This window comes from Notolepis coatsorum (genome assembly GCF_963971535.1).
Source record: "Notolepis coatsorum genome assembly, chromosome: 8".
In the NCBI taxonomy this organism is placed as follows: Eukaryota; Metazoa; Chordata; class Actinopteri; order Aulopiformes; family Paralepididae; genus Notolepis; species Notolepis coatsorum.
In genome coordinates, this window is record NC_140172.1 from 72,270,453 (window position 1) to 72,282,917 (window position 12,465).

Genomic DNA, 12,465 nt, shown 5'->3' on the forward strand with positions numbered 1-12,465 from the left:
TTTGGAGAACATCTGATCTGAGGTAAGGAATCTATTTTACCAGTCTTAGGATAATCGGATCTGTTTTCACAGAGATATCAGCGTTTGCCCTATGTGTGTGTGTGCTGATCAGGAAATGAGAGAATTGATTTTTCAGCTCGCTTCTCTAGCGTGCATAAGTACACATATACTATCGATAATCTAGCGTTTATTTGAAAACGATTCATGAATAGGCCGAAAAATTACAACGTTTTTTGTGTATTCCAGAATATTCCCGTAAATGCCGTTTATCACGGAATCTTTATATTTTCCTGAAACTTTCAAGAAAACGAGGGCTTTTCAAAATGCTATAAAACGGAAATTAACCTATTAAAAAAAAACAATCTGTTTCGACAATGTTGACTGCAAACAAGTCATTGATAAGCGACGGGCAAATTAGACACGTAGCCATAATTTAAGACATAGATTATGCGTTCACAACACTATCATTGAAGTGGGTGCTGGCATTCAACCATGTTTTACCATCCAAAACATGGCATCCAAAGTGTTAAATGGATCTTTTTCAAGTTCCAAGTTTTAATACTCTTATCAACATGAGAGTCAACAAATGCTTGTGACGTTACTTAGGTAAACATATTAGGTTAGTTATCTTATACACAGTTTGCTGAATGGAGAGAAGACGGTGAAATAGGCTTTCCCCCCAAGACTCCTAGTCAGGGGGAAAAATGAGTTGGTAGTCTACAACAGATATTGAATTAACCCATTGTTTTATTTTCTGAGGCCCAAGCGGAGAAGAGGAGCAACAGCACAAGGGGATTAATCATTTTGACAATAATGAATACATGGTTTCTAATTCTCTGGTGTATTAGAATGACCTCACAGACTACAATACATTCAAATAAGATCGTACTCACACATAGTCACTTTTGTCATTGAAGAATGGTGGAGGAGGCCCAGGTTTTCTGCCTGGCCTCCCTCAAATTTCCCCTGTCGGACTTTTTATAAGAGAAATTACCTCACTGAGTTGCCTGTGACTTGGCCAATCAGAGATATATCCAAACATTGTCTCTACCAATGAGGTGGTCAAAACAGAACACATTGTCTTTAGAGCCTTGATGTCCATACATGGGCGTATGGGGATCTTCACCTCATGTGGGTCTGCTGTCTGCTTCTGTGGCATCTGACTGAGGTCGGTTCCTCAGAGCCATTTACATATGTAACATTTTTAAATGATCAACCAGTTATATGGCATGACTCTTGATCTCTATATTTTCCAGAATTAACCAGTGTATTTAAAGCTACAGGTTGACACCAAACCATACTAAGCATTCTATATTTGAGTTAAACTATAATAACAGACATTGGCATTTGCAGTGATGTACCAACAGCCGGCCTGGCAGTTTACTTAGAATGCCAGTAAACTTACATTCTACAGATGTATCGACACATACCGTAAATCCTCAAATAGAGGAGGGACCTCCAATAAAGGAGGGGCCTCTTATAATGGACGGGGGTGTTGATGCATTTAGACAAACACAGGCCGGTCTCTTAATATAAGGTCGCAAAAAAAAGTTTTTTTTTATATTTCGTGCCGTGATATAGAATGAGATAAACTCTTGCCAATGGAAATCAAGTGCTGCCTCCCGCTACACTGACTACCGTACATTAACGTTTCCCTCTGGTTAGCTTTAGCGCTAGCTAACGTCATAATATCTAACGTTAGATCTGTGGTGTCAGCTGGATGACGTTGACTTCGTTTGCAAACATTAACGTTCGCTATCTATATGGCATTGGCAGACGAGACTGGCGTTGTCCAGTTGACACATTACAGACCATGATGGCTATGATAACGTTAGTAGCTAAAGCTACTGCATGTCAACAAGTCGATTCGATTGAGGAAGTCGAGAAGGTACCACACGCTAAACCGTCCCCTGGACCCCACAACCTAGTATAGACAGTTCCAACTTCAGTGTGTGAATTACGTTAATCCCACAATTACTCAACTGCACTCAATATTTAAATACCAATGCCAGTCTAAATAAATGTAGACAGACAATGTACGTATTAAATAATAATAATAATAATAATAATAATAATAATAATAATAATAATAATAATAATAATAATAATAATAATAATAATAATGCAATAAAAGTCTGAAATGAAGGGATTATGTCCATGAGTGTAATTTTTTTAAATTAAGGCCTGCCTCTTATATAAGCCTCTCTCTAATAAAGGCCTGGTGCTCTTTGCAGCTGAGGTAAATAGAAGACCTGTCCTATATTTGAGGATTTACGGTAGTCATGAATATGAAATACATGCTCTATTATGTATTGTATGAAATACATTCGTCCATTATTTTATCAACAGTTGGAATACTAATTACCCGGAATCTAAACACTTATGTATTAAGAGATAGAGAGAGAGAGAAAGAGATCACACCTATTTTCAGTTTATATGTTCTAAGAGTAGAAATTGTCCAATATTCACAGTATGTTTTAAACTCTGTATAGTACTGAGCTCTATATTTAAAGAATACATGTTCACCTATGGTTATCTGCTCCTCCCAACCTAATGACATTCAAATATACCCTTTTTAATTTGACAAGTATATTCTGTTTGTTATAGAGAGGCAGTCAGATGCAACTCTCACACATCGGAATGTGGTCACTGCTTACACAGACGAGCAGTCACTGCTGCTTGCTGGTTGGGGTTTTACGACGTGTAAACCGATCTATGTTCTTTATCTGGCTCACAGTTCCTGTTGTCTGTTGTTCCGGCCAGTTATCTTGGCATTCCAACAGTTACTGTACCAATGTTACACATTATTTGTTGAAATTAAACAGTTATCAAGTCAATGGATACAACACTTGCTTTATGCAGCAATTTAACACAAAAGGATGACCCTCATGCATTGCAAATTTGCATCAAATTCAAAACAGAGTGATGCACAAAATAACTTAAAAGAAAATAATAATTTAAAACGATGAATAAAGTGTGCATGAAATAATAGGGGAAAGAAAACGTTAGGAACTTGTTACATTCACACACACAATGGCTGAGTAATCACACACCCCCCCTCTCCCAGCTCTCTTTCTCTCTTGCCCCTTCCTCATCTCTCTCACCCCCCTCTCTCTCTATATATATCTCACACACACACTTCAGAAACAAACATAGTATCAATGAGAGCATCAATAATACACCTGAGTGAAGTCTAGTTAAAAAAAAAAGTTTTAAAAAATTCTTAAAAGTTAATCGTGAGTTAAAAAAATAGTGGCGTTAATAGAATCGGGCGATAACGCGTTAATACCGTTTTAACTTTGACAGCCTTAATATATACACATCAATGTTCCCTCTAACGTGCGCGCGTGCGCGCATGCGCACATGGCAACACGCTCCCGCGCACATCTGAAATATGTCGCACACAGAAACGTTTGTGTAAAATATGCATGTAGTTCAGGGGGTAACTGCATGTAGGGGGGTAACTGTACATTGGATTATCGACTAAACCTTACTTGGTCCCAAGAAGAGGGTCTCGTGTATTATTGGGTTTAATAGGACATTTATTGTACATTGGAGGGGGTTGCGTTAGGACATTTACAGGGGCCAGTTTCGAATTGCAGTCTCTCGTAGGTGCTCTTTGGGAGTGGTTTTGAAAGTGGGTAGTGATTCACATTCCTTTACAGCTGTGGGTAGGGCGTTCCACATTGATGTGGCATAATTGCGAAACGTGTTTAGTCCCTTGTTTAAGCCGAATCTGGGTTTAACATGATTTGTGGAGCTCCCTCTGGTGTTGTGATCGTGGTATTCACTGACCTTTGGGAAGTATTGTTATGGTTGATTTAGTTAAATAGATTACTTTAGGCATAATACAGCATGTTGAGTAACTTTGGTTATAGAGAGATATTATTTAGTTATATAAAATAATATAAACTAATTTTATATCCATACAGAGGAGGCATACTTTAATATACAATATATTAAAATGATAAGGCATCTCTGAGTAAACTTCGAGTATCATTTAAGTATCTTGAGGCTGAAGGCAGAGTGTCCTCTTTTTTTTTAATCACAATATGGTCACCCTTGAAGTCACATGATAATTCACTTAATAAAATAATGACGAGTCAGCCTCCTAAAAAGACAAAAGTGACACGACTCACACCGCCAACCCAGCCAAAGTAAGGACTTTGCTCTGTATCATCAATCAATGGTCAAATAAATATTTGATTAAGGAATATAATATGCCTTTTTGTATTATTTCTGTGTATCAGCTAAATGTATAGATGTTTATGTTAGACATTGGGGGAAATTAAGATTCTCAGATTTTTTACAAACCGACGCTTATCAACTAACCGGTTAATCGGCAGGTGACGTATGTTGCTCAGTAGTTGCTGATGTCTGCTCAGGAGGTATGAGTGTTTGCTCAGACCAAAAAAAGATTTGAGGGAACATTGATATACATATTTAACCTCTTAAGCCCGATCGGCACTGGGCCGAGATTTATTTCACGTCACAAATATTTGTATTAAGTGATGTTGTGTTTCTTTTTCAAAACAGCAGTCAAAGTGTATATTTTCAGTACTACGTTTGTTTACCAATGATTTTTTTTTGTATCCTCTTTTTCTCCGCCTGATTCTCCCCATCCCAATTTAGTCGTTATGCCAATTCCCCCCCTCCCCTACCTGGTTGTTGTGCGCATGTTCCTCCTACTGGTCGGTACAAGGGAACCCTGAAGTCCACCACATGCTTCCTCCGACACATGCGGAGGAGGAGGAGGTGTGGCCTCACCTGGCAGCGAGGACTCTCATTGGTGAAGCGTAACGCGTGGGAGGTCACGCTGCCTTCATCATTTCCTGCCTTTCGCTGAGCAGGCGCCCAGACCTGACCTGTAGGCGTCGCTGTCCACAATGCCAGATTACCACCCACGACTTCCCTCCCCCTAACTCAGCTAAACGAGTTAGTATGACGACCGGCCCAAGCCGCAGGGCAATGCTGACTCCGGGAGTCGAGACCGCAGCCTCTTTTTACCAATGATTCTAAGTGTTATTAGCTAAATATGAGCTTATAAAAAATATTCTGCGCATTGCACCGGAAAATAGACTATTTAGAAAAGAAGCATTCATGAAATCGTTGTAGTCCTAAGAAAGAGGAGATCCAGGGCTTTCGATAGACGTCTAAATTTCAGAAAACTACCTAGCTCACACCAGCCGCTGACAACGGAAGTCAAACCATTTTCCTCTTCCAAATATTGACGTGATTTCCGTGTTTATATGTCACGGGTCGAACAAACCTGAACGTTATTGCCATAAAGTACAACGTTGTTTGTTTCTTTACCTTTCTGTGAACGTCTAGCAAAAAAACACGTTGCAATCTGATGAAAAATGGCGGAGATATTTACATTATAAAAAAGTAACTGTACTTACAGTAGATTTCATTCACGTTTTTTGCTACCCTGTCAGGGGCGCCTGGTGGTACTAAATCCAGATTGAACTGCCATTGGAAAGAGAAGATTTGGCCCGATCCATAGATGTGTGACCTGTCCATAATAAGGTCATTTATAGGCCTGATCGTATATATTCATATTTCAAATTGCATTTTTCCGGATGGCAAAATTCAGTACTGTATCTACAAAACCACCTGTAAATCATCTGCCCTTTGTTAATTTGCTTAGGTTTTTTGTACACGTGATCTAAAGAAGGTGCTGAATTAGATCAGTGGCACTTTTGGTTAATGTTAGCATGGTGTTATTCACCATCAAATATATACTTTTTTTTTTTTAACACTATCAGTGCCGGCCTTGTTTTCCTTTTTACCCCCTTGAATGCCTTCAATGTTAGCGTTAAAAACGCATAATCTATGTTTTAAATTATGGCTATGTGTCTAATCTGCCGTCGCTTATCAATGACTTGTTTGCAGTCAACATTGTCGAAACGGATTGTTTTTTAATCGGTTCTGCCCGTCGCTTATCAATGACTTGTTTGCAGTCAACATTGTCGAAACGGATTGTTTTTTAATCGGTTCATATCCTTTTTTTTTTTTTATCTTTTCCCCCCTCCTTTTTCCTCCGATTTTCTCCCGTCCCAATGTTAGTCGTTATGCCAATTCCCAATCTCCTTCCTGGTCGCTGCGCACTTACCCCCCACAGTCGGTCTGGGAGAGTGGAGGCTATCACGTGCTTCCTCCGACACACGTCTAGCCCATCAACCGCTTCTTTTCACCTGGCAGCGCGGACTCTCACTGAGAGGGTGTAACGTGTGGAAGGATCACACTACCCCCCTTAGATCCTATCCGCGCTGAGCAGGCGCCCCGACCGAACTGTAGGAGTCGCTGTTTACAACGACCGGGACCCACCCCTCCAGCTTTCCCACCCTCTAATACTGCCAATTGTATTAGTGTGTACGGCCAGCCAAGCTGGTGACAACGCCGGGAGCTGGATTCGAACAGGCGAATCCAGCGTCTCCAGCGTTGGTGACGAACGCAATCTCCGCTACGCCACCTGACCGCCTGGTTCATATCCTTTTTATAACATTTCGAAAAGCTATCGTTCTCTAAAAAATTTCCGGAAAATTGAAAGATTCCCCCATTTATTGGAATATTCTCGAATACACTAGACACGTTGTCGGCCTATTTATGAATCGTTTTCAAATAAACGCTAGATTATCGATAGTATATGTGTACTTATGCACGCTATAGAAGCGGGCTGAAAAATCTATTATCTCATTTCCTCAGCATCACACACACACACACACACATACACACACACGGCACATGCTGATATCTCAGTGAATACAGCTCCGATTATCCTAAAACTGGTAACATAGACTCCTTACCTTAGATCAGATGTTCTCCAAAAAGATTATTCCAATTCCTGATCGCCATTCCAAATATTGATCGCGTTTATTGATTGATTATTGGCTGCTGTAAATATATATTCCACGCTGCTTTCCAACTCGCGATCACTTCTCTCATCATCAGACGGCTTGCCAGCACAGTGGAGCCGCTCCACCTCCACAGATCCAGCAGTATAATCGAATGGCCTGCAGTTACACAGGGATAGACGATAGGGGGCGGTATTTTCCCATCTGAGCTCCTAGAGGGTCTGCTGTACCAACGGGAGACTCTGTTGATGAAATATGAATTCAGATCGCTAATAAAAAAATCAAACGACAAATCACGTCGCCGGCACTCAACGGGGGGCATGATAAGACGACAATACACGTCGTCGGCACTCAAAGTGTTAATAATAATTTATATTCTCCTTTGGTTCATTACAATTTACTCATGCATAGTAACAGACACAATGTTTCTGACACTGGGAATACATTCCCTGAGATCCATAGATGTCCCTAGATACCAAGAACATGCAAATGCAACTTGTAGAAGTAGAGCAATCTTCCATTTACTTAAGTATGTATTTTTAGGCGAATTTTCTGAAAATATGGCTAGCGCTTCAGAGATTAAAGGGGAATGGAAACACTAGAAATGAAAGGGATGATTCAAAATAATTTTTTATTTTCAAGTCAAAATAAATCATGTCACATTTGATAAAACAGTTTTACAGACAAACTGATTGATTTTGAAGTCTAAATGCTTACCAGTGATGCGTTGTATCCATGACAACAAAAACATGGCAGCCTCCATGAGGCGGATAGCTTGAAATTAGGCTACTTTAAAATCAATAGATTTTCAATCAATAAACTGTTTTATGAAATGTGAAATATAATTTAGAATTATCCCTTTAATTTCTAGAGTTTCCATTCCCCTTTAAAATGACTAGAGACGTCCTTGTTACTAGTTCTGAGGCTGCCACTGACCCAAACTCATTAAGTGTGTGTGTGTGCGTGTGCATGTGCGTGTGTGTCCCCTCAGGCTCTGGTCAACATCCTGAGGCAGAAGGATGTGGAGATGGACACGGAGAATGTGATTGGTTACCTGAGACCCTTCAGAATCATCATCAGTCTCCTGGATAAACCAGATATAGGTATGTTTCATGATAAACCAGATATAGGTATGTTTCATGATAAACCAGAGATAGGTATGTTTCATGATAAACCAGAGATAGGTATGTTTCATGTAGACAGACAGATAAACCAGAGATAGGTATGTTTCATGTAGACAGACAGATAAACCAGAGATAGGTATGTTTCATGTAGACAGACAGATAAACCAGAGATAGGTATGTTTCATGTAGACAGACGGATAAACCAGAGATAGGTATGTTTCATGTAGACGGACAGATAAACCAGAGATAGGTATGTTTCATGTAGACAGACAGATAAACCAGAGATAGGTATGTTTCATGTAGACAGACAGACGCATAGAATAACCTAACAAATACTTCTTCATACATAACTATTATAATCAACAACAAAAAAAATACATCTATAATAAGAAATTTGGGGCGGCCTCATTTGGGGGCTCTGCTACGAGGATGTTCCCACGACCCAACTTTTGGCCCCGCCCTGTTCTCTGAAATTATTGTTGTCAGATCGTTCCCATTCGTTACTCTGTAAACATGGGTCTGTCAAATCGTTCCCATTCATTACTCTGAAAACATGTATTTTTCACATCACATTCTCTAAGATTTCAGCTGTTTTCAGCTTTAACACATTCTCACGGCCATTGGAATGTGGCTGGAATGCCAGCTTTCCATTACACACTTTCACTGTGCGTCACATTGTTTGTAGAGCTAAATCTATAGTTTATGTTATAGCTATGGATACAATTACATACATTACTGTCATTTGACAGTAAGAACCTTCCGTTCAAGATGCAAAAAAGATTTTTTCCCCATCCATACGTTCCCGTTTTATACCGTGGTGAATATGAGTGTTATTTCGGAATGATCGGGGCTAATTCCTTTGAGGCTATTTATAAGCTGCGACGTGTATTATACCAAATCCATTGGCGTTTTGTCCCTACACACACTACAGTTAAAAAATCAAATGCATATGAATGATAGGTATTATGTTTCATTATGAATGCACGGGGGGGGGGGGGGGGGCGTTTCTGATTAATTGAATGCCAATAACGGCATTTGTTATTACCACAACATACGCTGATCAGGGGGATGGCTATGAAATCCTTGCACGATCAAGCTGAAATTGACGTTAAATTGTCCTTACCTGTGGCCGGTGGCATTCCAAAAAGAATATTCCAATTATTTGATTGCCATCTGGTAGATCATATGTCCATTTGGCCCACGACATAACCCACCACAGCATAATGAATCGGGGGTCCCGAAAACTATTCAATGCAATCGGGTGAAGCCCTATGTTCCAGGCAAAATACAGCTCCCTGACATTGAATAGGATATTCATCATCATCATTTATTTATTCGTACATGGAATTAACACCGTCCAACATATTCAAATCGAATAAAAGAAAAAACAAGTTTTTGGCCATCAACCGCTGGCTCCCAATATACGTGGTTGGCCAGGAATGTGTTAATTGCCTCTCCGTCTCATCTCTGCTTTGCGTTTGTTTGTTCCATGAGCCAAAATTCCATCATTTCAGCCTAAGTCTGAAACACGCTATTTTCCCCAGAGGCATATATGACACAGTTTTCCATATATATATTATTTTTTATCAAATATTTGTATTTATTTTTTCCTTTTATACACAAAACAAGACAAATACAGTAATAATAATAAACAAGATCTCACAATAACATAATAATAATGACAATAGAAATAACAAAAATTATAAATGCAGAACATAAAAATCTAATTATATTATTACAGACACATTTCCTCCCCCACTCCCACCCCAGGACCCCCGGACCCCCCAGGATCAGCACACCGACCCCTCCTCGCCGTTAGATCATGGCTTTAACTTTTTCGGCCGCTGAGGCCCATAGTTCAATGTTGTACTGCCCAACCACAATCACCCGGGCAGTAGAGATCTCCATATAAATGACATCCAAAAGTGTCCGAGACCAATTGATCATTGTAAGTTTCTCAGGTTGTTTCCACCTCATGGCTATCCATTTCTTGGCTGCTGTAACGCCCGCCAGTATGATTATTTTTTGCTTTATGGAGGCCGGCAATAGTGATATATCATTTAGGAGTAGTGTTGTTGCCGTAAGTGGAATTGTCAGGTTACATATGTTTGAAAGTTTAGTTATGGATTTTGTTCCCATTCATTACTCTGAAAACATGTATTTGTCACATCGTTCCCATTCATTCCTCTGAAACTGTGTCTTCAGGTCCTGTTGTCCTGAGCAGCGTGATGCTGGAGGTGGTGAGGGCCTTCTACAGCTACTGCAGGGAGATGCTGGGAGAGGAGACCATCTCAGGCCTCACCGCCCACCAGCTGGCCAGGTGAGAGGAAGCCTGAGCTGATGAGCTGAGCACAGGCCCCTGTGTGGTTCTGGACTCCATCGTGATTTTGTGGCTGTGATTTTCATATTTTAACATTATAATCTGTACATTGTATTGTCTATAAGTTGTTAAATGTTGTCTGTCGGCAATAGGGTCGCTGCGGTGATGTGGAGTTACTCATGACAACATCGGTGTTACCCGTGTTAACCCTTTCACTACCACACTATAGAAGGTTAACCCTTTCACTACCACACTACAGAAGGTTAACCTTTCACTACCACACTACAGAAGGTTAACCCTTTCACTACCACACTACAGAAGGTTAACCCTTTCACTACCACACTACACATACGGTTAACCCTTTCACTACCACACTACAGACGGTTAACCCGTTCACTACCACACTACAGGCGGTTAACCCTTTCACTACCACACTACAGGCTGTTAACCCTTTCACTGCCACACTACAGACTGTTAACCATTTCACTACCAGTAGTGTGGTAGTGAAAGGTTAACCTTTGGTAGTGTGGTAATAAAGGGTTAATGTTATGCAGCTTCATTGATCCAACGTGTCCATCTGCGTCTGTTTTCAATACATTTTCAATGACGAGTATCCATTTGTTGGACAGACAGAGTTGATGTTAGGTTCTCATTTAAAAATGAACCAATGGACAGTAATACCTTATGTCAATTTTCCATCTGTTCATTGACAGATCAATGTACAGTAGCTGCAGCCTTATTTTGTGCATTGCTTACACATACTGTTGCTGGTCTGGACTCATCCTCTGAGCTCCTCTCCAGTCAAGCTTTCGCTGCTGCAGGGTTTAAATCCAAAAGATTGCCAAATCCTCCGCCATCGTTGTCAACCTGTCGTGTCGTCTCTAGAGACTTTTTTTCTCTCAACTTCATGTGAAGTTAAATCTACTCTAAAAGTGAAAGTGAAACTTAAGCTACTCTGTGCTGCGACTGCTGCACAGACCTATAAAATAACTGCAGTTTACGCAGACACTTTCAGTTTATAATGTTGTCTGCCTAAGTATTGATAACACACTTAGTATTTTACAAATGATTATTTACAAGACATCTGCTTTCTAGCGGCCGGGTAGCACAGCGGACTAAGCGTCTGTCTACCACCGCAGAGACACTGGTATCGAATCCGGCTGTCAGCAGTGCCTCCGGCTTGGCCAGTCGTCATACTGGCACAATTGGCAGTGTCAGCGGGAGGGAAGCCGGTGGGTGGTAATCTGGTCGTTGTAAAACAGCTCCTACAGATCGGTCAGGGCGCCTGCACAGCGAGGGATGGAAATGGTGAAGGTAGTGTTACCTCCCACGCGTTACACTTCACCAATGAGAGTCCTCGCTGCCAGGTGAAAAGAGGCTGCTGGCTTTCTCCTATGTATCGGAGAAAGCATGTGATAAACTTCAGGGCTCCCTAGACCGACCAGTGGGGGGCACATGTGCACAACGACCAGGAAGGGGAGGGGGGAATTGGCATGAGAGGATTGGGATGGGAGGAAAAATAGGAGAAAAAGTGGATAAAAAAAAAAGACATCTGCTGTCTGTCTTGAAAAGCTTTTGAAAAAGATATTTTTTATTTCAATGAGATCTTTTCGGGTTAAATAAAAATGGAAAATAAAATATTAACACCAAATTCTGCTTATAGCTTTTAGCCACTTTGACATGTACAGTAACAAAGTATTATCTGGAGTTCCTTTTCTATTCTAAAATCAAACTGGATGGTTTAATAGTGAACGTTGCCACTGGGTTTTGGACAAAGTCCCATGGCCTAATCCTTTTAACAATTTTAATCATGTCTTAGTTGATGAACATTCGTCTAAGCTCTCCATGTTAATCTACGTGGCTAATGGAAGGCTTTCAGAGTTTTTAGAATGCCCATTATTTTGTCCAAGTTGGAAGAGAAGGTTGCTATGAGTAAAACAATGGTTGCTAAGTGTTGAGAAATGTGAAATATATCAACAGAAATGTAATAATTTGATGTCTTGTTATTAGTGGATGTTGTAAACAAAGTGACAGTGGAACAGTAATACCATGCTTTACCCACTCTATCGCTGCACAGAACTGTTGGTTATACAGACAGCCATGTTGGAAGAGAGACAATCGCATAAACATTCTATGGACAAGGCCTCTAGTGTGAATGAAGTGA

The 12,465-nt window shown here is 40.4% G+C and overlaps 1 protein-coding gene across 1 annotated transcript in view; it reads left to right on the forward strand.

Annotated features, from left to right (window-relative positions):
• Window positions 1-12,465, forward strand: part of dop1b (DOP1 leucine zipper like protein B) — a 272,141-nt gene that overhangs the window by 63,301 nt on the left and 196,375 nt on the right. The window contains exons 9-10 of the mRNA XM_084320857.1: window positions 7,849-7,960; window positions 10,187-10,301. Coding sequence (XP_084176983.1) covers window positions 7,849-7,960; window positions 10,187-10,301 — 227 coding nt within the window. The remainder of the gene's footprint in view (window positions 1-7,848; window positions 7,961-10,186; window positions 10,302-12,465) is intronic.